The sequence below is a fragment of the Palaemon carinicauda genome, chromosome 8, assembly GCF_036898095.1.
Source record: "Palaemon carinicauda isolate YSFRI2023 chromosome 8, ASM3689809v2, whole genome shotgun sequence".
NCBI classification, from domain to species: Eukaryota; Metazoa; Arthropoda; class Malacostraca; order Decapoda; family Palaemonidae; genus Palaemon; species Palaemon carinicauda.
Window position 1 is genome coordinate 155,029,860 of NC_090732.1, and position 25,109 is coordinate 155,054,968.

A 25,109-nucleotide genomic window follows, 5' to 3' on the forward strand; every position below is an offset into this window, starting at 1 on the left:
ATGCTATAAGAAAGGCTGGAGTTACTGCAGGCAGCATCGAGAGACTCACCAGGTGGCGGGAGCCACAGCTTTGCTAGAAACGAAGGTGACCGCACCTAATGGTAGTACGGGGTGAATTGATCATCATTCCACTCTTTCATCCTACGAAGGAAGCCAAATGAGTAGAGACAACATAAGAGGCCTGAGGAAGAACGAGTAGAGACAACAAAATGGAAACAAGAAGACAAAATAAGAAACCAAGATTTCTTACTCCCAGCTTCACTGAACCCCCACTGGGAGGATGACCATTCTAAGAAAAGTTAAAGTCAAGAGCCAGTTTATCAAAGGTTAACGGGAGAGAGACGCAACATCTATTCACACCTGCGCCAAAATAAAAAGTGACGTAATGTTACCAGTGCATGTGTGAATGGGTTAGTCGGTCTACACACACCGCCCAAAAAAAATTAGCTGTGAGTAGTTACACCTTGCTAAAAGTCTTATGGCTAGGTTCACCTGTTGCCAAAATATATCTCTAAGGCAAAGAGCAAAAGGGGTTGTACATAGTGCTGGAACCAATGTGAATATCACATGCATTTTTATTGGATACAGTTAATTGAAAGATCAGTGTTATCAAAATCCTACTAATTACAGCTGAAAGTTTTTATCACAGTCAATGGAACTAAAGCTTGGTCGATGGCATAGCCTGGAAGAGCATTATATACAATAATGAATGTATATATTTAAGTTTTTCATTTATGTATATGTAAGGATGTGGCTACAGTAAAAGTAAATTTAAGCTTAAAACATGTTTCAAGAGTGTAAAAGGTTAACTTTATAATGAAAATAAAGAATACAGAATATTTTAAAGAATGAAAAAGTATAATGATTTCTGTATCTACTTTGTGGTTTTTTAGTTGCCATGAGGGTCCTGGAATGGAACAACCACAATAGCTGATGCATGACTGTAAAGGCTTTGGAAATCAATTATTTCCACTACCCTACCTAACCTAACTAAGAAAATTTGACTAAAGTTGTGTATACCTTATAACATTAAAATTTAGTCTACTCAGGTATAATGCTCATTGGTTGAGATATCTTTAAGCAGCTAACTACCAAAAGCTATGAAAATAAAAGCTGTGGAATGACTAATCAATATTAGAGTAAATTTCCATATAGTAGGCCAGTACATGCTAGAAAAAATTAGGCTACGCTAGTCTAAACGTCATTCAAATGGGGTCAGCTACATAGGTCCGACTAAAAACATAACATTTTGAGAATTACTGTATGTAAACACTACCAGCCAATGTGAAAGCCAAAGCCAAAAGGCATTAAATGTCAGCAACTGTGAAATATAATACTCTATGTTAGTTGAAAATTATACAGTAAGAAACCAAACTTCAGAAAGTTAATAATTAAATGAAATGGAGTTAAACAATTATAAAACTGGGACAAGTGACAAGCTACAAAACCTTAAAACACCTCAAAGCTGTTACAATAACTGGGAGGAAATGGCCTCATATACCATACACTACTGATCACATACACAGGCAAAATAAATCAATATCTAAATCTTAACTTGATTACTGTTATTTCATATAACATTAGATGTCTTCTCACTTCCTGGAGCTGAGGAAGGAACGATGTGACAACTTGGCGACAGGAAGAAAGACATTGGCTTAGTGCAAGTTAGTGTGCGAGTATCATTGTCTCCAGTTTAGTAATTGGTTCTCGATTGCCAGATGATTTCAGCAATGGAGGTGCTATGAGGCGTTCAATAGAGCCTGAACTTGAGGGTCTCCCTTATACACAATGGGTCCATGCTTTGCACATTAAAAAACTGGCCCTAAAGCAGGGGAGGCAATATTTCTTTGGTAATTTATGTCATATTGGATTGCCTGACCTGGCATTTTACAGGTAATTCTTTTGAAACAACACAGCACATTAACCCACCCCCAAAAAAAAAAATCTTTTATGACACTTACCTGTCACTTTTCCAATCTCAATGCTGGCATACAGATCACTATCATTTTCTTCCTCATTTTCTGCACCTTCGACATCTTCTAGTTTCCCTTCACCATCATTACAGCCACCTACTCCTTCGCCTCCTCCTCCTCCACCCCCTCCTCCCCCTTTGTCATCTTCTTCCTTTAGTCCCTCTTCTAAATCAACCCTGCCATCTGGGGTATCGAGATCAATACTAGTTCTACCACCCACTCCCTCAAAATCTAGAAGAGGACTGTCTTCTTCAAAAAGGGAAGGTGCAATGCTTATCTGACCTGAAAAGTAAAAACAATAGGAAATAAGGAATGTTTCATAAATTATTTGCAGAGGCAATGACAGAAGGTTGATGATGAAGTAATAAATAAGTTCTTGCTTTTCATGGGGGCTTAACTTTAATAAACCTATCATTCTTTCTTATCCCACACTATAACTAAGTGGTACTGGCAAAATCATGAATTGATTCCCCCAAAAATTCTAGTTTATAAATTAACATGACTCACCAACAAAATTCAAGAAGGAACTTTTAAGTGTAAAATGTCAATGAAAAATTATTTGCTTATATTAAATTGTAAGTGCTACAAAAATGACAAATTTGAAAGTAATTTGTATTTTTCCTATCTATAAAAACTTAAGGTTTTTATGTAGGAGAAAGAATCAGTGCAAGCTAGCATACGGCTATAAAAACTTTTAATAAGGCATCAACAACCGTTCCAGTTGTTACCCGTGGTAGCGAGAAGTACTGGCCCCTGCCTCACCCATACCTTCTTTACTTTGATCGCTGCTGGGACTTTACCTTGGGGTAGGTGATGGCTGGTAAAGTATGTATAAAGAACTCGGCTTTGTATAGTTAGGAAAAATACAAATTACTTCCAAATTTGTTATTTGTTCCAACAAAAATACAAACCTTTGTTCTTTACATAAGAGACTCACCATAAGGCGGGTAGAACTACGTTTATCAGCCTGAAACTTTTGACCTGGGATCACTACATCTAAGCATAATAATGCAAGGGATGAACATCCAGATACCTTGCAAACTAGTAACTTGTTAATACCAGCTGGTTAACAGCCCATGGGAAAGTGTTATGTATAATCAACTGGTTTGTGAATATACACATTGAAGACCAGATGTCCCAACTCCCCTCAGTAAGAGGATTAGGGACATAACATGGAATATAAAGCATAAACATATATTCTAGCTACAATTAACACACCACCTAGCCACAGTCAAAGAGATCCAGCTGACAGGGTCTTTGGATGCTGTGCCTCAAGAGAGGAGAAGATGAAGAAAAGGCCAGTCATATCCTTTTCATTCATCCCAGACTAACACTGTAACCTCTACCCTAAAACAACTCCTAATAGTCCTGTGAGGAGCTAAAGTAGCTATAACATTTGCTGTGCAGCTACCAAAAGGACTATTGAAAACATCTCGGGACCTGTGTGTTAAGTCTTGCAGGTCGTGGATAATGAAGGTAGATAGTCCCTTCCTAACACACACTTATAGTACCTGCATCACAGTGAAGTTCTTCTTGAATGCTAGGGAGATGCTTATGCCCCTGACGTCATGCCATACCCCCTACTATCAAAGAGGGGAAGGATTAATGGTAGGGTTGATGACCTACCTGAACCATGAGGAGGTGTTTCTCATCACCCTCTTCTTGACTCTGCCCATGCTGACAAGCAAGTGCTTGATCTGGTGGTGAGATCCTCAAGATTGTTTACGTGGTGCCTATGCACTCTTAAAGAACACATAGGCAGGCGATCAGGATCATTGGTTCGGAATTTGAGTCTTGGCAACTAACTAAGTGACAAAACTGACAGTAACTTGCTCCCTCCCATAAAACAGGTAATATCATGGGAAGACCATGCCCTTGCTAACCCTCTTAGTAGAGATTAAAGAGTAGAAATAATTTTCTGGATGAACATGAACAGCTCTACTGAAGACGAAATATTAACCCCTTTCAGCCTAAAGCCTTTGCCACCAAACCTAAGCCAAGCTCTCCTCACGGAGAAAAGGTAAGAACTCCATTATTAGGGGTTTAGTGGTTGCAAGTGGAGACGCCTACCATGACAGTTAACCACAAAAGATCCCCTACTCTGCCTGGCAGACAGAGGTTGAAGCCCTCCTGAGGTAACCAGATATCAGTTTTGCCACTGGATGGGGAAACCCTCTCTCTTTTAGGAGATACTGGATACTCTCTAGACGCAAAGACATAGCAATTCCACCATTTGATAGCAAAACTGAGCATGTGGTTGGTGCAGCAAGCCGTAAAGAGAAAGAAGCTTCTTTGGAACCTCTACCAGCAGCAGAAAAAGGTCACTATACTGCATATTGCTATTATGAGGCTCTCCACATCATTGATAGGTTGGTTGCAGATCTTACCCTGTTGAGGAGTTTCCTCATTAGGCAGAATGGGAAAATTGGCCCATGAAAGTTGGATGGTGGCCAGAAGTGTTACCTATGGGTCCAGTACTGGCTAGCAGTACACCAGAAATGTCCAGCTGAGGAATGCCAAGAACAGATCTATTATCTGTGAACCTCACAAATATGTATCCATAATTGCTATCCGAGGGTCCAAAGACCCCTCGGAACCAGTTATTCAAGTCTACCTCCACAGATTGTCTGGCAAGATATTCTATTTGCCAGGAGTGAACCAGGCTGACAGGGAGATCACATTGCCCTCTCTCCCTTGCAGGATTGCAGGATTTTGATGACTAATTGGCAAAGCTCCTGTGGAATAGTACCTCCCTACTTGTTTAGATATCCCAGTACTGTCATGTTGTTATTCATCAACACTACCGAATAACACTAACAGAGCTGTTGGAAACATTGAAGAGCAAGGTACATTGCTTTCAACTTAAGTGGTTTATGTGGCATTGCTGATCTGGCTTGGTCCAAAGCCCAGAGGCCATGTGCTGTGGGAGGTGAGTGTCACCCCATTAGTTTTTATGCTTCCATGAATAGCATTAAAATGGGAGTGGGAGAAACAAGATCCTCTCTTCTGAGAAGATTCAAATCCAGGATCCCCATATTCAGATCTTTCCTTCTCTATGATACCCCCGGAATGAGCACTCTGGGAGAATCCCTACCCTGAGACTCAAAGGTCTTCAGCTGCCAATGAAGTGACTGCCTGTAAGGACGACCGTTGGACACTGAACGCTCTACCGAGGCCAGGTGACCAAGTAGGCACTGCCACGGATCCACGCCTGGGCTGGTAACAAACTTTGCATCAGGAACTATTGAGCCAGTCCTTTGAATCTTGCCATTCTTCCCGTGACGGAAAGACTCCCCCCCCCCCCACCCCCCTGGTCCATCTGCCTTACAAGATATAACAGGCTCTGCTTGGTTCCAAAGAAGACTTCTCCAAGTTTACCACAAATCCAAAGTTGCAGCACATGTCAAGAAACATAGCTCGATGTTAGAAAAGGGTCTCCACTAAGTATGCCAGGCCTAGCCAGTCCACTAGATAGCAGAGAAGACGAATACCGTTAGCATGCGACCAAGGTAAACTTGGGTAAACACTCACATGAACACTTGAGGCCCTGTAGAGTCATGGAATCTCGGGAGACTACAGTGACGAATAACTCAGTAGGAGGCAGACTATGTGATTAACTGCGAGCTCAACTCCAGAGAGCTCTGCTCTCTTAGCTCTGCAGAGCTAGAGAAATATGTTAGGATCGCGACAAGCCACAGGTGCCCTACCCTTGACAGGTGCGCTAACCTATCTCTCTCGCTCTACCTAGTGAGACAGAGTCAGCATATGTAACTGCGCATGTTGAAAATTCATGAAGTCTCTAACAAGGGGCAATGATGCTTACTGAGCAACCTGCTTGCGAGGGTGACTGGCAACGGTACCCGAAGGGTTGGCGAACTCAGAGGGGTGAGGATACGAATGTCTAAATTTGTGTTGAGCAAGCACACTTGCTCCGAGGTATTGAGAGATTGCTTATTTCAAATAACCCTTGCAGGTAAAAAGATAGCTTTCACCTTTGGCAACACAATCCAGGCTCGCTCTGAGCCTGGATTGTGATGAGATCTTGAATCAAGAGGGATTGCATCTTTCAAGCAATACTCTCAGGAGGGGATACCTTTCATCTTTGGTGCCGTAATCCATCACTGCAAGCCCAAGAAGAAAGCATGGTGCGATAGCACTCTCGTGAGCACTGCCCAGCAGAACATCTTATAGAATATCTGCTGCTGCTCAAGGTGTAAGACCAACCTCCTTTGGTCCAGAGTCAGTCTCCATCAATAGACTAAGCTGATATGGGAGGGCAACAAAGTCTCGGCCTCCAGGTCAACCATGACAGGATGACATTCCAAAGGCTAGGAGGCTCTGAGAATGTGTTTAAGTGCAACTACTATATCGGTGCCCTGTCTGTTATAACCCTTGGGAAGAAAATGCATTTCCTATAATAATGCAGTACAAACCTGAGTACCTGCTTAAGGTTGTATTGTGTTGGGATTCATTTACCTTTAGTCCACTAACTAACCCTATTTCTTTTATGGTTTGGTTGAATTGTATTCCTTTTCATTTAAAGCATAAACTCTCTGAGCAAAAGCTCTAAGCCGAGTATACTTATTCCAAGTCAAATCTAATCTGTTACGCTTTCAAACATGATAGGCCTCCTGCTTTCCAAATAAGCATGTCTACAATCATCATTGAACCAGGGTTTGTCCTTCACTCGGTATCTTAGCACAAAAAGAAGGAATACGCCTATCAATTATGTTGACTAGATTTTCATTCAAACAGACAACAGGATCAACACTACTATACAATGGTGACCAATTCAAGCCCAAATGATCACTCAAAATCTAATTCCAGTCGGCTGAGATGTCATATAAATCTTACATGAGTATGATACATCAGGGACAGGCTGCTCAGTCTTCACTACTAATGAAACCAAGGCATGATCAGATGTCCCAACTGGAGAATCAACCTTACTTGTTATAACACCAGGGGAGTCGGTGTATGCGAGGTCCAAGCAGTTACCAGACTTGTGAGTAGCTTCACTTATGATTTGCTCACAGTCTGATTCAGAGGCAAAGTCTAAAGCTCTTAAGCCATGGTGAACAGTAAGAGAAACAGAATTTAACCATTCCCTATGGTGAGCATTGAAATCACAAACAAAGACAAAAGAGCCCTTCCTATCATCTTCTTATATCATAGCCATAATAGTCAGAAGACAATCAAAGATAGCATCATCCATGTCTGGATTACGGTAGATCGAACACAAATAAAAGTTGTTATGCCTGCCACAAACTTTTATTACCTGAATCTCATGACATCCACATTCATAGTAAGACTTATGAAAAGCAGGATACTCAGTCCTAATATAGACCGCAATTTCCCTGGCCCTAGGAATGGCATACCATTTCAAAATTATTGGCCTTTGAAAACCAGTTATAAGGAGCTCAGATGAATGCTTCATGCTAGAAACCAAAGTTTCTGACCACAAACTGTCCTGACCTAACTGTGAGGTCTTCAATATTTGCAGGAAGACCACGAATATTGCAATACAGTACACGACATTGACGGAATCTAGGACGTACTGATCCCGGATTTCTCTCAACATCTCCAGACTGCATAAGAATGAATGGTAATAAAACTGATACATAATACTTAACAACTAAATTAACAAGAATGATAATAAAAAACAAACTGTTTTAAGGAAATATAAATAAAGTGATTGATCAAGCCCATAAACATGGAAAAAAAGTCAGAAAAACTGGTCAACGTGACGGAGCTGATACCCTCCAGGATAGCCACTTCAACTGAAGGAAGGACAGTAAGGGTGGTTTTGAAAAGGAAAAGAAAAATAAACAGAAAGGAAAAACAACCTCTTGATAAACCACCAGGCATTCATGACCCTTCGATTAAGCCTGCCCAATACACCATTTCAAAAAACAAGAGGAAGAAAAAAAAATAAAAAAAATAAAAGATAGAATAGCATGCTCGAGTGTACCCTCCAGCAAGAGAACTCCAACCCAAGACAGTGGAAGACCATAGTACAGAGGCTATGGCACTACCCAAGATAAGAGAACAATGCTTTGATTTTGGAGTATCCTCCTAGAAGAGCTGCTTACCATAACTAAAGAGTCTATTCTACCCTTAGCCATAGCAGGTACAAAGGTTTCTTGATAAGAAAATCTACTCTTGAGCTCTTACGTTTACAGTGATGCCAGAGCCCTAGCTGTGCGTTAAAATCACTTATTCTAGATTTCTAATTGTCTCAAACATATTAGGGGCCCAAACAGACAGTCACTATCTCAAGGAGCATTCAAGAGAGAGCAAGAGCTAGGATAAGCCAAGCAATCATCTTGAGCATTGAGCAGCAACACTCTGCGATCACCTTAGGTGGATGCTGAATGTGCAAAACAGAATAGAAAGCCCACAAAGGACTGCAATCTGCCACAGATGTGCAAGCCTGGTTCAAGTGCACAGGCTCAGAAGAGCTTGATCAATCTCACTATGTCAGCTGTCAAGATCTCCTAGAAGATTCAAAACGCTAGAGCACTCTTGCGTCGGAAACGTGATGACGCTTCTGAGCCACCTGGATAGATAAACTACCAGGCTAAGACTGTAGTTTGCTGTAGTGGCTGCGTCCACCGAAGAACCAACCCCAAAAGGTTGGTGAGCTCAAAGGAAGAAAAAGGAAGGCATATCTCCCAAGGCAAAAGCTAGATTCCCCTTGAGTGCGCTGATGGTGCCGAGAGGGAGCTTATGAAGCAAACCACCTAAATTGCTTTAAGCTATTTGATCACTGACCAAGTAAGGTAATCAGAATGCAAAGTGACCATTTCCAATAAGTGAGGATGAAACCATTGAATCAATATTACTTGCTAGGAAGCTACTGTCCATGGATGGAAACAGACTTGCTCATAGAGGTCCTCTGGTCCGAAGACTTCAGGGAAGTCTAACTCCAAGTAGATAAAGGTGAGCCCCTGGGCCGACAAGTGCTCACCCTTAGCTAACCTAAAGAGTTAAGGAAGCCATGATATTAATCAAGTCTCCAACTCAAGGACAATTTCCCTGAGACACTAATGCGTCATAACGGGAATAAAACTAAGAGGGAAAGTTTAATCTTGCCAACGCCAGCAAAGGTGGATGGAGACATCTGTCTTCAACCATGGCTGAGATCAAAGTGAAGAAGGAATGAGTGGGGGGGGGGTCCAAATGCCTCCCCTCACTACCACTGGTACCCCATCAGAATATTTGTTACCTCGTTAAAAATTTTTATAGCCGTATAGCTTCCACCGATTTCTCCTACGTAAAGAACGAACATTTGTATTTGTGTTGGAATTATTAAATCTTTTAACAATCGTAGTATGTACTTGAGATTATTAAAACAAAGGGTTGTCAATAATGTATACAGTGTATACAGTTTATGTACTTCAACAACCTTATTTAATGTCATTTGAACATCATCTTCACATTCCATATAGGAATTAGAGGTCTATCTCTTAAAGACATACTCAAGCTTGAAAATTGTTGAACCATTACAAAATTAGCACTTAAACTGTACAGCACAACTAAAAATATACAGAACATACAGCAGTAAAGCCTAAAACATTGAAAAGAATTAATAATGGCTATAACAAAAATTACTTACTAGGAGCCCTGGATGACAAATTACTGGTTCTGGGATCAGCATGAATACGCGATCTTGTGATGCCTTCCATTGAAGTTAGAGTCACAAGGAGTGGTAATGGAGGACTTTGCAGCAGAGTCTGGTAATAAATTCATTGCATTATTAGGTGACATTCTGGGATGATAGCCTTTCTTTATTAAACCAATAGCATCTTTTTGACTAGGGGATTACATGAAGAATACTAAAAAATCATCATACATATACCAAGGCAATTCCCCCAATTTTGGGGGTAGCCAACCTCAAACAAAAGAAAAAAAACAGGTGACCTCTCCTCTCTACATTCCTCCCAACCTGACAAGGGACTCAACCCAGTTCGGCTGGTACTGCTAGGGTGCCACAGCCCACCCTTCCCCGTTATCCACCACAGATGAAGCTTCATGACACTAAATCTCCTACTGCTGCTACCTATGCGGTCACCAAGGCACCGGAGGAAGCAGCAGGGCCTACCGGAACTGCGTCACAATCGCTCGCCATTCATTCCTATTTCTAGCATGCTCTCTTGCCTCTCTCACATCTATCCTCCTATCACCCAGAGCTTCCTTCACTCCATCCATCCACCCAAATCTTGGCCTTCCTCTTGTACTTCTCCCATCAATTCTTGCATTCATTCCAAACCACCTCAACTCATTCATATAAACTCTACCTGCTAACTCATTTCTTACACCCGTTCCCACCATCACTACTTCATTCCTAACCCTATCGACTCGAGATACACCAGCCATACTCCTTAGACACTTCATCTCAAACACATTCAATTTCTGTCTCTCCATCACTTTCATTCCCCATAACTCCGATCCATACATCACAGTTGGAACAATCACTTGCTCATACAGAACTCTCTTTACATTCATGCCCAACCCTCTATTGTTTACTACTCCCTTAACTGCCCCCAACACTTTGCATCCTTCATTCACTCTCTGATGTACATCTGCTTCCACTCCACCATTTGTTGCAACAACAGACCCCAAGTACTTAAACTGAACCACCTCATCAAGTAACTCTCCATTCAACATGACATTCAACCTTGCACCACTTTCCCTTCTCGTACAACTCATAACCTTACTCTTACCCACATTAACTCTCAACTTCCTTCTTTCACACACCCTTCCAAATTCTGTCACTGATCGGCCAAGCTTCTCTTCTGCGCCCACAACCAGTACAGTATCATCCGCAAACAACAACTGATTTATCTCCCATTCATGATCATTTTCGTCTACCAGTTTCAATCCTCGTCCAAGCACTCAAGCATTCACCTCTCTCACCACTCCATCAACATGCAAGTTAACCAACCACGGCGACATCACACATCCCTGTCTCAGGCCCACTCTCACTGGAAACCAATTGCTCACTTCATTTCCTGTCCTAACACATGCTTTACTACCTTTGTAGAATCTTTTCACTGCTTGCAACAACCTTCCACCAACTCCATATAACCTCATCACATTCCACATTGCTTCCCTATCAACTCTATCAAACGCTTTCTCCAGATCCATAAACGCAACATACACCACCTTACCTTTTGCTAAACATTTCTCGCATACTTATCTACCTAACTGTAAAAATCTGATTCATAACCACCCTGTACTTCTAAGATTGCATTCTCTGTTTTATCCTTAATCCTATTAATCAGTACAGTACTCTACCATACACTTTTCCTACTAAACTCAACAAACTAATACCCCTTGAATTACAACACTCATGCACATCTCCCTTACCCTTATATAGTGGTACAATACACACACAAACCCAATCTACTGGTACCATTGACAACACAAAACACACATTAAACAATCTCACCAACCATTCAAGTAAAGTCACACCCTCTTCCTTCAACATCTCAGCTCTCACATCCTCCATACCAGATGCTTTTCCTACTCTCGTTTCATCTAGTGCTCTCCTCACTTCCTCTCTTGTAATCTCTCTCTCATTCTCATCTCCCATCACCGGCACCTCAAGACCTGCAACAGCAATTATATCTGCCTCCCTATTATCCTCAACATTCGGTAAGCTTGCAAAATATTCCGCCCACCTTTTCCTGGCCTCCTCTCCTTTTAACAACCTTCCATTTCCATCTTTCACTGTCTCTTCAATTCTTGAACCAGTCTTCCTTACTCTCTTCACTCCTTTCCAAAACTTCTTATTCTCTTCATATGAATGACCCAATCCCTGACCCCATCTCAGGTTAGCTGCCCTCTTTGCCTCACTTACCTTGCGCTTTACTTCTACATTTTTCTCTCTATATCTTTCATACTTCTCTACACTATTACTCTGCAGCCATTCTTCAAAAGCCCTCTTTTTCTCTTCCACTTTTACCTTCACTCCTTCATTTCACCATTCACTGCCCTTCCTCATGCTGCCTCCAACAAACTTCTTGCCACATACATCATTTGCAATTCCAACAAAATTTTCTTTTACTAACCTCCACTCCTCCTCTAAATTACCAGTTTCTCTTACTTTCACTGCGCCATATGCCATTTTCAACCTTTCTTGATAAATACTTTTTACCTCCAGTTTTATTAGCTCTTCAACCTTTACTAGCTCCCTTTTATATCCACCTACTCTATTTCCCCACTCTTTTGCTACAACTAATTTTCCTTCCACCAAAAAATTATCAGACATACCGTTAGCCATACCCCTAAACACGTGTACGTCTTTCAATCTTCCAAACATTCTTTTAGTTAATCCATTAATGCCCTTTCTAACACTCTTCCATTTGCCACTTTTATCCATGTATACTTGCTTTTACCTTTCTTTTTGAAAAAAACTAGAACTTATCACCATCTCTTGCTCAACACACATATATACCAGTCTCTCACTACAAAATCCTAATTTTTATCAACTTTTTTATTCGGTACTATGACAGGTCAATCAACCATATGCTCTGATTTTACAGACAATAAACAGAATTTTGATGGTGATTTTTTTACATGCTGTACTTACCTGTCAGTTATTAAACTAATATCTAAGAAGCTTTGAGCTTCTTGACCTTAAAACAGAAATGAAATTTTTTTTCAACACACTATACCCTCCAATTCCAAATAAAGATGTTTAAGAAGGAATAGTAAACCAATAAGGCAGACTCTTAGTATCAATGCATTTTTAATGTTAAAATGTTATATGGCCTCCAACAGGGAATCCAATACGACAAAAATGCCAAAGAAATAGTCTCCCTTGCTCTAAGGTCAGTGTATCCATGAGCAAAGCTAGGACTCAAGTGCGTAAAAGGGAGACCCTGGAGTTCAGGCCCATTAGAACTCAACATAGCACCTCAGTTGCTGAAATTTATCTGCTATGGCTTCATAACTACAGTATGTCATGCCCCTCATAGAAAGTTTCAATTATATACAGCTACAGTAGTTAGCAAATGAGAAAGAAAACTAGCTTTATGGCATCTATAAATACGGTTAACACTACCATAGCCTTATAAGGCTTTGTTTAGCTATTTTACATTTGTTTAATATGATTAAACCTATAAGTAACTGCAATTAGTTAACTGCCGTAAATGTTAGAGGAATCTCAAACTGAGTGTCTTTAATTGTTGCTGAGTAGTTTTAGCCTTGGTGAGGTTAAAGTAGATGCAGGATTCATCTGGTTATTCAGCTGTGTTATAACCAAGATAACCATGTAGTTGATTGTTAATTAAAATTCATAATTTATTAACTAGACAGTATTCTCTAATACATGAACATATTTGAATACTAAATATTGTGGAGAGGAGTTGTTCCTGCCCTTGTCCACTAGGGTATATGGCCATGATAAGTGAGGGATGGCCGGGCAGCCATTCCTCCTTATAGGTGTTGATCTCCTTCCATATTCCTTCCACCAACTCCTCTGTCCTCATACACCTGACAACATTGAGCTATAGCAAACAATTCTTTGCTCAAGGGTGTCACGTATAAGGGGTTAAAATAAATAATTCATAGGAATTTAGACAAATGCCAAACTGCCGTTAACTGGGTTAATTTAAGTCACAGGAGGTAGGGCGATGGTTGCTGACCTATGACCTCATCTCCATGATTCCTGGGTATTGTGGAAATCAGTTTAAATTAAATTCTATCACAACCCACTGGGTCTGAAGAAAAAGAGTTGTACCATGTATGTTGAATGTAAACTGTTATCATTCTTTTACTTCTCAGGTCAAAGCATGAGGGAGGTTGGAAAAGCACTGGGGGATTTCAGGTGGAGCAACCTAGATCACAGATGTCACAAAGTAAAAGGCTACCACCTACCTCCTGGAGGAAGCACTGGATTCCCATAGAGATAGGTGCCATAAAAACTCACCCTTGGAAACAGAATGTGGGGAAATGGGCGCAGAACATGGCTGCGTGCCCTCGTCACCACTGGGCGATCAGTACGCCCAAACGACACTCCACTAGGTTGCGATCTTAGGAGTAATGTTTGCCTTAGACTTATAACATGAGACAAGTAACATGTGTGTCCCTCCCTATTGCTCAACTTAGATCAAAATTAAGATTGTAATGTTTAGTTAATACGTCAGATTTGAGACCTGAGATAAACTGCTATTCTACTGATGGAAGAAGATTAACAGTAACTCGCTCAAAGTCCATTCTCCCAGAGTATGTCTTTAATTTACAAGTGATTCATTGTTATCTTCCATTATGATCAATTGACATTAAACTGTTCCAATAATTTAAAAGTCACCAAGACTTATAAATCTTCTGTTATGTAATAGCCAAGATTTGAAGTTCTATTGACTATGTCATTAACAAGATTAATTTATTCACTTTGAAGAATATTTTTGCTCATGTTTCTGTAAAAATTAACTTAGACAATAAATTCTCTTACGATGTGAAAGTCATCTAATTCACCGCCTCTCATCATTTATTAATTGTCACACTATGACAAATTGGTGGCCTTACGATGGGATAAAGAATATTAAAAATAAGTGTAATAATGAGCAAAAGACCGAGTGCCGCAGCTACCAAAAATTGACTTTAGTTATGAACAATGATGAAATAAGAAAAAAGAATGACACACAAGAAGAAAGAAATAGACATCTCAAGAGAAGAGGAGAGAAAAAACTCAGAGGAAAAGCCAGTGAATAAAGCATAATGAAAGAAGATAAAGGACGAATGGATGTCCTTAGAAAATTAAGATGAAAATCCTGACGATGATGTCAAGAAAAGTAGCAGCCAGGAGGGGTTGCGTTAACCACTCACCCACGGATGACTAGCAGGGAAGAGACATTAGTGCCCTTCCGCTGAGATGGGTAGGCTGAAACAGACGATGCCCGAGGAAGGAAACATTTGTGAGGTAACACACAAACCCACGAGAGGATGACACGATAATGTTTCAGTGGGAAATAAAGACGGTACACCAACAATTGCAGATTTGTTCAGTTTACCATTGCGGAAGCAACAGCATTTAAACTCGCCAATTGAGATGGCATGCTAGGATCCTTATATGGGGTCCTATCAGCTGATCATTAGCAGCAGTTTAGGCACTCCTAAACCCCCAAACAATGGAGGACTTTATCTTTGAATCAACAGCAGCAGGCCCCTTGACAGACATGGCACGCCCACGAAGGCTAAGGACAATCGCAAAAATTGAAAGAGGTCACAGACAGCAACTGTAGGACGAAGGACACAAGGCGATCCACACTTTCAAGTTAAATAACGATTTACAAAATCTGTAGTTTTATGATTAACGGATTAACGATTATGTTGTAAGATTTTGTAAAAGTGTGTAGAATAACAAAGTTTTATTCCATTTACTTTACGTAATGTTGAAGGAAAACGAACACTAGTTTTGATTAAAGAAAGTAACTAGTTGAGTAAAATGTTTTCGTGTTAAAGCTTCCAGTAAAAATCAATTTTACTTTTCTTAAAAGAAGAAAAATAGTATTTCTTTTGTTGCTGTATGGATAAATAAGAAATTGCTCTTTACACTGTGTAAACTATGAATTTTCACTGCATGGTTTCTTTGGTTCAAAGTAGTTTGTTTTTGTTATCTAAGATCTTCATTGTCAATCGTGTTAAAATGGCCTTTTCATTATAAAATAAATTTTTGAACATACTTACCCGGTAGTTATATATATAGCCTACGTCCCTAACGTCACGGCAGAAAATTCGAATCTCGCGCCAATTGCCGATTGGATAGCCAGGTGTACCACCCCTCCGCCCTAGCGAAGTACCTAGGAATCATTCCAGGAACCCTCATATATTCCATGCCTCTAGTCTCTTAAGAGGGGAGGAGGGTGGGACTTTAATTATATATAACTACCGGGTAAGTATGTTCAAAAATTTATTTTTATAATGAAAATACCATTTTTAATCATAAGACTTACCCGGTAGTTATATATATAGCTGATTAACACCTTTGGTGGAGGGTTAGAGACAGCTAGTATATCTGGAATTTTTCTCAAGAGTTAATTAAAACAAACTTAAGGGTTCGTACCTGATAAGGAAGCTGACTTCAATGATTCTCTGTCTCATTATGTCTGCTAGCCTTATAAGATCCAGCGATCCTCCCAGGGGCTGAAGATCTCGTAGGGACTGTCAAACCGGTGTATATACCTCATTATGACAGAACCTCCTCCAATAACCAGTTCTGGGCACTCTTCAAGGAACAAAATTGACCACCTGACTAAAATCAATGATTTTGGAAGACTAACACAGTCTCCACAATCAACCATAAAAACAAATAAAAGTTCCAAGAGAAGAAAAGGTTATTGGGATTATGGGAACGTAGTGGTGGATCCTTCACCAACTACTGCACTCGCTATCACGAATGGTCCCAGAGTGTAGCAGTCCTCATAAAGAGTCTGGACACGATAAAAATAGTGTGAAGTGAACACAGATTTACTCCCCCAAAAGGTTGTGTCCATAATACTCCACCACAATCTATTCTGCTTGAAGGTCATTCAAGTTGTTACAGTACTAACCTCATGCGTCTTGACCTTAAAAACTTGAGGCCAGTCTCACTGTAATGTATATGAGCCTCTCTTATAAGAGTCTGATGAAGAATGAAAGGACATTCTTGACATCTGATAACGAGGGCTTCTTAATCGAGCACCAAAGAGCTTTCGACTTGCCTCGCAACTCTTTCATACTGCCTGGGTAGAACTTCAGGGTTCTTACTGGACACAGGACTCTCTCCAACTCCTCGCCAACCATATCCGAAAAATTCGGAAACTCAAAAGCCTTAGGTCAAGGTTGAGAAAGGCGGTCATTCCTGGCGAGAAAGCCTAACTCCAATGAGCAGATAGCTTCGTTATCTCCAAAGCCAACGTTTTACTAAACGTATGAATTAACCGATTCTTTTAGATGTCACCAGACTAACAAAAAAAATAGTTTTCACGAGAGGTCCTTAAAATGAAGATGAAAGCAAGTGCTCAAGCTTGTCACTCATAAGGAACTTCAGGATTGAGTCCAGGATCCAAGCTGGTGAATCCTGGTTGTTTGATGTTTCAAACAAGTTGAGACGTTCCTGTAGGACTTTATCAATCGAAAGGTCCAAGATACTGTGTCTGACAACAGTCACTAACACACACCTGTATCTCTTGATGGAAGAGGATGAACAAATGAGCTTCCTTCGAAGGTAAAAACAGGAAGTCAGCAATCTGAGTTGTAGAGATACTGGAAGAGAAAAACAGAGTTGACTCTGCACCATTCTCTAACGCTTCCCACTTGGATTGATAAATCCTGATGGTAGAAGTTCTTATTGCACTTGTAAAAGACTTAGCTGCCTCTTTCGAAAACGACTAGATCCTGTGAGGTTTCAAAAGGCTGAAGGTAGCCAGAAGAAAAGCTTGGAGACTAGAAGGGTAACTTTCCAAGAGAGGATGTTTGAGTAAAACTACTCTTAATGGAAGACTTCTAGGAGAGTCCACCATCCATTCCAGTATCTCTGTGAACCATCCTCTTGAGGGCCAAAAGAAGGCCACTAAAGTCACCTGGTCCCTTCGTGTGACACAAACTTTTGTGTCACCTTGTAAGGAAATAAAACGAGGAAAACGTACACATCCAGATTGGACCAGACTAATAGGAAAGCGTCTATGTGGACTGCTTCGAGATCTGGCACTGGAGAGCAGTAAGATTCTAGTCTCTTTGTCTGTTAAGTCACAAATAGGACTATACTAGAATGACACCAAGGTCACCACAGATTCTTGCAGATTTCTCAATGGAGTGTCCATTCTCCAGCTGAGACTGTTCTTCCAGAGGTTCTTCTCTTTTTTAAAGAACCTTGTTAGAAGGAATGCATTCTTCTCCTTAGCCCAGATGAGAAGACTCCTCTCAGTCCCGAAAAGGAACCTCGAGTGGGTTCCGTCTTGCTTGGCAATGAAAGCCAATTCTGTGGTGTGATCGGCATAGACCTGCACCACTTTGTTCCAAACTGACCCTTCAAAGCTTTTTGAGAGCCAACTGGACTGCCAACAGTTCCTTTGGGTGATGAGGAAGCTCTTCTGATCCTCTGTCCAAAGTCCCAAAGCTCCCAACTGTCTAGTGTTGCTCCCACCCCGAAACCGAGGTGAGGAGACACAACACAAGGTCTAAGATCCTCTGTTCAAAGAGGTGACCTTCCGGAAGTTTGACAGGATCGAACCACCACTGAAGGCAACTTCTTATAGCATCCTAAAAGAGATGCATATCAACTCAAGACCTTCTCCTTGTCCCAAAATGATTGAGGTTGAAATGGAGAGAATAAAGATAACACACATACGGATCATAGCTCCTAGCTTCTGACTGGTCGGGAATCGAACCCTGGTCCAGGAAAACTAGGATGAACAGTGACATAACAATGGTCACCAAGAAAGAATCAGTCTTCCCAGGGAAAAAGCCCCCTCCCCAAGAGGAGAGGTTTCCCAACACACTCATCCACTTCCTCGCTGGACACTTCTGTATCTTAGAAAGTTTGCAGTTTCAAGAAGGCTTGCTCCGTTCTAAGAGGATACGTAAAAGCCCGAAAAAACTTGACTCTGAATCACCATCCTTAAATAAAGTTTTTTTTGTGATGGTGTCAGAAGATCTAACGGAAGTAGTGACGTGTTCATCAGGATACATGTATTTAAGGTCCTGACTCCTGGCGTCAAGGAAACCCAAATCACCGCCTATGTCGCCGCGTTGTACTAAGGCTAGACGCTCGATAAAAAACTTTCGTGATCAAAGAGATCGGAACTAAGGCGTCCTTCATCTCGACATTCGATTCGACTAGTGTCACCACAAAGTCCAAGGTTCTCATGTTCTATGTCATGCCTCCTTCAGGATCTCCAACGTCGAGCGTCCTGAAAGATGGGGCGCCGAGCGTCCTAAAAGACGGGGCGCCGAGCGTCCTGAAAGACATGGTGCCGAGGGCGAGCGTCCTGTAAGACGTGGCGCCGAGCTTCCTGTAAGACGTGGCACAGAGCGTCCTGAAAGACGAGGCGCCGAGCGTCCTGTAAGACGAGGCGCCGAGCTTCCTGTAAGACGTGGCGCCGAGCTTCCTGTAAGACGTGGCGCCGAGCTTCCTGTAAGACGTGGCGCCGAGCATCCTATAAGACGTGGCGCCGAACGTCCTGGAAGGAGTGGCGCCGAACGTCCTGGAAGGAGTGGCGCCGAACGTCCTGGAAGGAGTGGCGCCGAACGTCCTGTAAGCGTCCTGGTGTCAGAAGAGACTCGTCTGGTTGACAGGAATATGCAATTCTTCTGAAAGGTTCAAAGTTATCTGAAAATCCTTCATGAAGATCGTAAGAAAGAGCTCTGATAAATCAATCGTCCAGATACAGGAAGGCTCTGATGTCTCTTGAGTGCAATATTCTCCTACATTTAGCAAAAGTTTAAATGCAAAGCCTGCCTCTTAAACTCTTCTCTAGAACTGTGAGAGAGATCTATTGGAGCTAAAACTAAAGGAGGTTTTCCCATGAAAGGAAATTGTAATCCTCCTTCAGAAGATGTACTGACCAAAGGTCTGCTCAGCTCTTCTCCCAAGATTGCCTGAAGTTATGTAGTCTGGCTCTACTGCCTGAAGGCGAAAACAGTCAGACTGCTTCGCCTTGTGACCAGGCTGACATGAGACTTTAAATAGTTCATGATTTCGATGTCTCCATGGAGAACAGTTACATCCAGGACTGGATAAAAGCCTCCCTCTCCAAAAAGAGAGACATTTGATGTTGCAAAGTCTGTTTCACTAGGAAAAAGATTTTGCATCCATCCTAAAGGAATAGCACGGACCTCAAAGTTATCCTGCCCCATTGTCTGGATCCCTTAAGAGATTCAGCAATCCACCCAGGGGGCTGTAAAAATCTCTGTGGGGCTGCCACAAGGACCTCGACCTTAACATGGTTAGACCTCCACCCTTGCTATCCTGGAATACTGTACCTGATAAGGAAGCTGGCTTCATAGGTTTATATGTCTCATTTACCTGCATTCCTTAAGAGACTCAGCAATCCACCCAGGGGGCTGTAACAGTCTCTGTGGGGCTACCACAAGGTTCTCGACCATAACGTGGCTAGACCTCCACCCTATATGACATACAGTACCTGTTTTAGACGTTGTTATGACGTTGTTGCTGTTTTAAGAATGATTTATTGTTAAATTATTCTCATCATTTATTCATCTCCTTATTTCCTTTCCTCACTGGGCTGTTTTTTCCTTATTGGAGCCCTTGGGCTTAAAGCATTTTACTTTTCCAACTAAGGTTGTAGCTTGGCTAGAGATAATAATAAAAATAATCTCGTACCTCAGATACAAGATCTAGAGGCCAGGTTATTCAGAGGAAAAAAAGAAAGCTGTCTTTCCTTGGTGCTTCTGAGACTCTAAACAGTCTCCCACCATCCTTAAAGCTTCATTGATGACCACGTGTAAATTCAGAGGGTGGCCAACGTGGAGCAACAGGCATAAAATAATTTGGAAACTAATCATAAAAACTTTCATGAGTTTCTAAATCAAGTGAATGACGAAAGGAATAAGGATCTTCTCCTTCTGAGAATCTCAAATTCAACAGGAGAAAAGTGATCACCAATGTCTTCTACTGACAAAGATCTTGTAAGACGTGGCGCCGAACGTCCTGAAAGACGAGGCACCGAACGTCCTGAAAGACGAGGCGCCGAGCGTCCTGAAATACGGGGCGCCGAGCGTCCTGAAATACGGGGCGCCGAGCGTCCTGAAATCAGAGGCACCGATCGTCCTGAAAGACGTGGCACCAATCGTCCTGAAAGACGTGGCGCCGATCGTCCTGAAAGACGTGGCGCTGAGTGTCCTGAAAGACGTGGCGCCGAGTGTCCTGAAAGACGTGGCGCCGAGCATTCTGAAAGACGAGGCGCCGATCGTCCTGAAAGACGAGGCGCCGATCGTCCTGAAAGACGTGGCGCAGATCGTCCTGAAAGACGTGGCGCCGAGCGTCCTGAAAGACTTAGCACCGAGCTAAAATGATCTTCATTACGTCACTCGGCGAGTTCAGTTCATCAGAGGGTTCTCATGGCCGATTGGCGCTCTGGAACAAAAACCGTGTCTATGTTGGTTCGTAAGCATTATAGTATTGCTATTATTAGCAAATGTGATGCAATGCAAAAGACTAACAGCAATGTTAGTAGCTTAACGTCCAACGCTCTTTGCTTTCCCATGGCAAGGGCGAGCATTCTTGGGAACGTCAACAGGAACGCTCGAGAGGACGTCTACTCGTGAGCTAACGCCTCTCGTTTCCTTTGGCCGATCGACATTCCTTCTCCCAGGGGTTGGGGAGCTTGGAAGAGGTCTAAGGCTAGGAAAAAACGACCACTGTGCTGAATAAATTCACAGCACTAATTTAGCACTGAAACTTGCACTTTAAACTCTTACACAAAAGACCATAATTAGTCCTGCCCGTTGTGATAGATCTTTCTCTACTGCCAAGGACTTGAATGAGAGTGCAAAATCGTTTCTAGTTCTTGCTATATAAAAATGTAACAAAATATTTTTTATAAAATATTACCCTGATATTTTCATTGTAAAAAAATGTTTGAACACACTTACCAAGTAATTACATATAACTACCGGGAAAGTTACATGTTATATGATTCAAATGAACAGATATAGGAAATACATATATAAATGTAAACAACCCTTAATTCTTAAAGGTTCCCAAAAATAGTGATTTGTTATTATTAAAATCAACAGATATCACAATAACGTGTATATATATATATATATATATATATATATATATATATATATATATATATATATATATATATATATATATATGTAAAGAACCCTTAAATCTTAAGGGTTTCCAAAAAAAGTGGATTGCTACACTTTACAATCGGAACATATATGTGAATATACGAATAATACTAGAATCCCAATATCGAAAGAAAATAAACGATATCAAGAATTGCTGGGACTGCATCGTATTTTCATGAGAACTACGCAGCGAAAATTAACAATACTCTAGTTCTATTTAATCTTTGAAAATAGTATCGATGATTTAAAGAACGAATACTAAAAACACAAAAATTTCTTAAAAATTAATATAATCTTTTTATATTAAAAGTTAAATACTTATGTTAGATTTCCTTTTCATTATTTACAAGAAAAAGCAAAGAAAAGAATTATGCAACATATTACGTAGTACTATGTTGCCTACGTCACACGATTGTGACGTCATAGAGATGGTGAAACGATCTCCGCCATCATGTTAAAGGGTTGGTTCATAAGTTTTACAGTAGGGGGAAAAAACTCCCATTCCTCCCTCTGTTAAGATACAAACGTAGTTAAAGCACTATCACTCAGTAAAAATAAAATCCAACCAGCAAAGGCTAAAAATAAATTGTACATCACCAAGATAACTGTAATATACAGGTTATAGCTAGTGAAAAATCCAACATCTTGCCGCTAGCGCGGCAGGGAATATATGAGGGTTCCTGGAATGGTTCCTAGGTACCTCACTAGGGCGCAGGGGTGGTTCACCTGGCTATCCAATCGGCGATTGGCGCGAGATTCGAATTTTCTGCCGTGACGTCAGGGAATTAAGCTATATATATATATATATATATAACTACCGGGTAAGTCTTATGTTTAAAATGTGTTTTTTCAAAAAGAAGTAGGATCATATGTTAAAACAATCCTTTGTTAACAACGATAACAGTTATTTAATAAGAGAGGAGAAATGTTTCAGTCATAATTGAAATGTAGGATGTTTGTAATTCAGTGATAGGACATAATCTATGAAGTTTTTATGATGTCATCTTTAAGCATGTACTTAGTAAAATTATAGAGAAAGGAGAGTAATTTAAGTACATTGATTAGTACTGCAATATTTGTTCTTACATCACACACCGTACTGCCGATGATTAGTAGCCTACTTAATTCGTTATGAGATGTTTTAAAAGAAAGTGTTTAACTGTTATTTGTCACTTTTTGTCAGAAGATCATCCTGATTAGTAAAAATTAGTCTGTTAACGTAATAATCAAAGTAATTTCAATTTCCAATAGTTGTTAAGTAATTATTAAATTGTCACGTGCACAATTTAAAGACCTTGCATTTATTTTCTTTAAGTTACAGTGATTCATGGGTGATTTGTTTCACTAGTGCGCGGTCTGATTGATGACACCGAGCATTGTTAACTAATTATTTCAAGAGAGTTATGTCAAATGAGTTAACAGGGAGTATAAATGTGTTTAAGATTCAAAGGACGTCTAATTCCATTAAAGATGAGATGAATGAAGCGAACGCGATTATGTGAATTCCCTGAGCAAGCATTATGACGTCACAGTCACTGTGTGAAGAGTATATCTTGAGAAAGAGGGTTTTTTTTTTTTTTTGTATTGAAGGGAAATTTAAGATTTTAACAGTAACGTAATTTCTTTGACTCAAAAGTCAGTAGAGAGTCTGTTTTTAAACTCTATAGAGAGTTGTGTGTTTTGGAAAAATCATGACAAGTAAGGAACTGATTGTCATTAAGTGCTATCTGACAATGTGATAAGAAGGGAAGTAGAATTCTTACTGAAGTCTGTTCATTTCTTTTCACTCGCGAGAACAAATTATTAATGTGAAAAATTTGAGAAATGTCGAACAAGTTGCCGTAGACTTTTAGTTTGTGTCATGGAATAAAATACATGTTTGATATGTTGTAAGAACAGATATGTATGACACAGTACTTTCGAAAGTTGTGATATCAGTTAGGATTTAGTAAATAAGAATGTCATGTTTCAGCAATAATCACCCCTCTGACAACTTTCTGAACAACAATGAAGAACCATTTACAAACAATGAGAGATTCAGAAAACAAAAGATGACCTAAATTTTGTCTTTGTTTTTAAAAACTTACTACCCTAAAGTTTGTTGCAAGCATGTGACGCCTGTGTCTGAAAACAGCTTGGTCTAGCATTAAACTCTTGATTCGCTGAGACACAAAAAGATAGGAATAGAAACATAATCCATAATCTTAGGAATCAGGGAGATTGCAAAATATTTTTTGGGGATAAATGTAGAATTTCATGTTGTGAGCTTTTAAGTATAAGTATTCTCTTAACTGATTAACATAAGGGAATCAGATAATCAGGATAAACTTAGAGTTAAAGAGTAAAATATACGTAGCCATACCAAGGCTCCTCAGTAATTTATTTATGTCTGATAAGAAAAAAGTAACAGATGGTTTTATGTCAGATTATGTTAGAAAAAAAAATTGTGATAAATTATAACGAGAAAGGTGATTTTGTTTGTAATTACATGATTTGACAATTTAAGTAAGTCACAGTAACTTGTCTAATAGCAAGGAGATATTCATTAATGTGAACATCATGTAGTTTTCTGTTTTGTTGTTTCCTATTTATATAGTTTGTTTATGTCATAATATCTAGTTTTATTTATAATTTAAGGGGACCGTCCGGGTTGGTATTTTGGCATACCAACTTGAAAAATTCAAAAATCGTTTTATTGTCTCTCTGTATAGAGAAACATATCGTACATGCTCTCCAGAAGTTTCAACCCATTATTTTCATAAATAATGATGATACGGGGGTTTTTAAATCATGACGTCATCCTGGGACGTCGTCTGCTCGGCTGAGTTTGACAGTTCGTCTTTGCGTGTTTTTTTTTTGTATATATACATCGATTTTTTTCGTTTTTTTTCTCGAATTTCGTACCTCTGGCAATGATGTAGCGTATCAGGGGAAGAGAGCTCAGTCAACCCGCAGTTTGGCGACACACGCCAGTACAGTCTTAGACCTCGTGAGAGTGAGACGCACGTGTTTTTGTTTACATTCGCCCACGTGTTTATTAGTGTTTTTTATAATTCCTCGTGAATTTTACATCATGCCAAGGAAAAGCATTGTAAAGAGGGGTACAAGGAAAGAAATTCTTTCAAAATTAGCGAGTGCTCGGAAGGAAAAACTGAAGAAAAAACAATCGATTTCTTTGTCATCAGCTCTCGCATTGTCTGCGCGAGAGAGAGAGAGAGAGGAGACTTCTACCACGTCGGAGCTTAGTAGAGAGAGAGAGAGAGAGGAGCCTTCTACATCGGGGATTAGTCATTCATTTTCGCTGCCAGATGAAGGAGAATTTAG

General features: G+C 40.4%; 1 protein-coding gene across 1 annotated transcript in view; it reads right to left on the reverse strand.

Moving 5' to 3' along the window:
• Positions 1–25,109, reverse strand: part of LOC137645504 (huntingtin-like) — a 330,048-nt gene that overhangs the window by 282,105 nt on the left and 22,834 nt on the right. Inside the window, 2 exon segments of the mRNA XM_068378310.1 lie at positions 1,962–2,255; positions 9,589–9,706. Coding sequence (XP_068234411.1) covers positions 1,962–2,255; positions 9,589–9,706 — 412 coding nt within the window.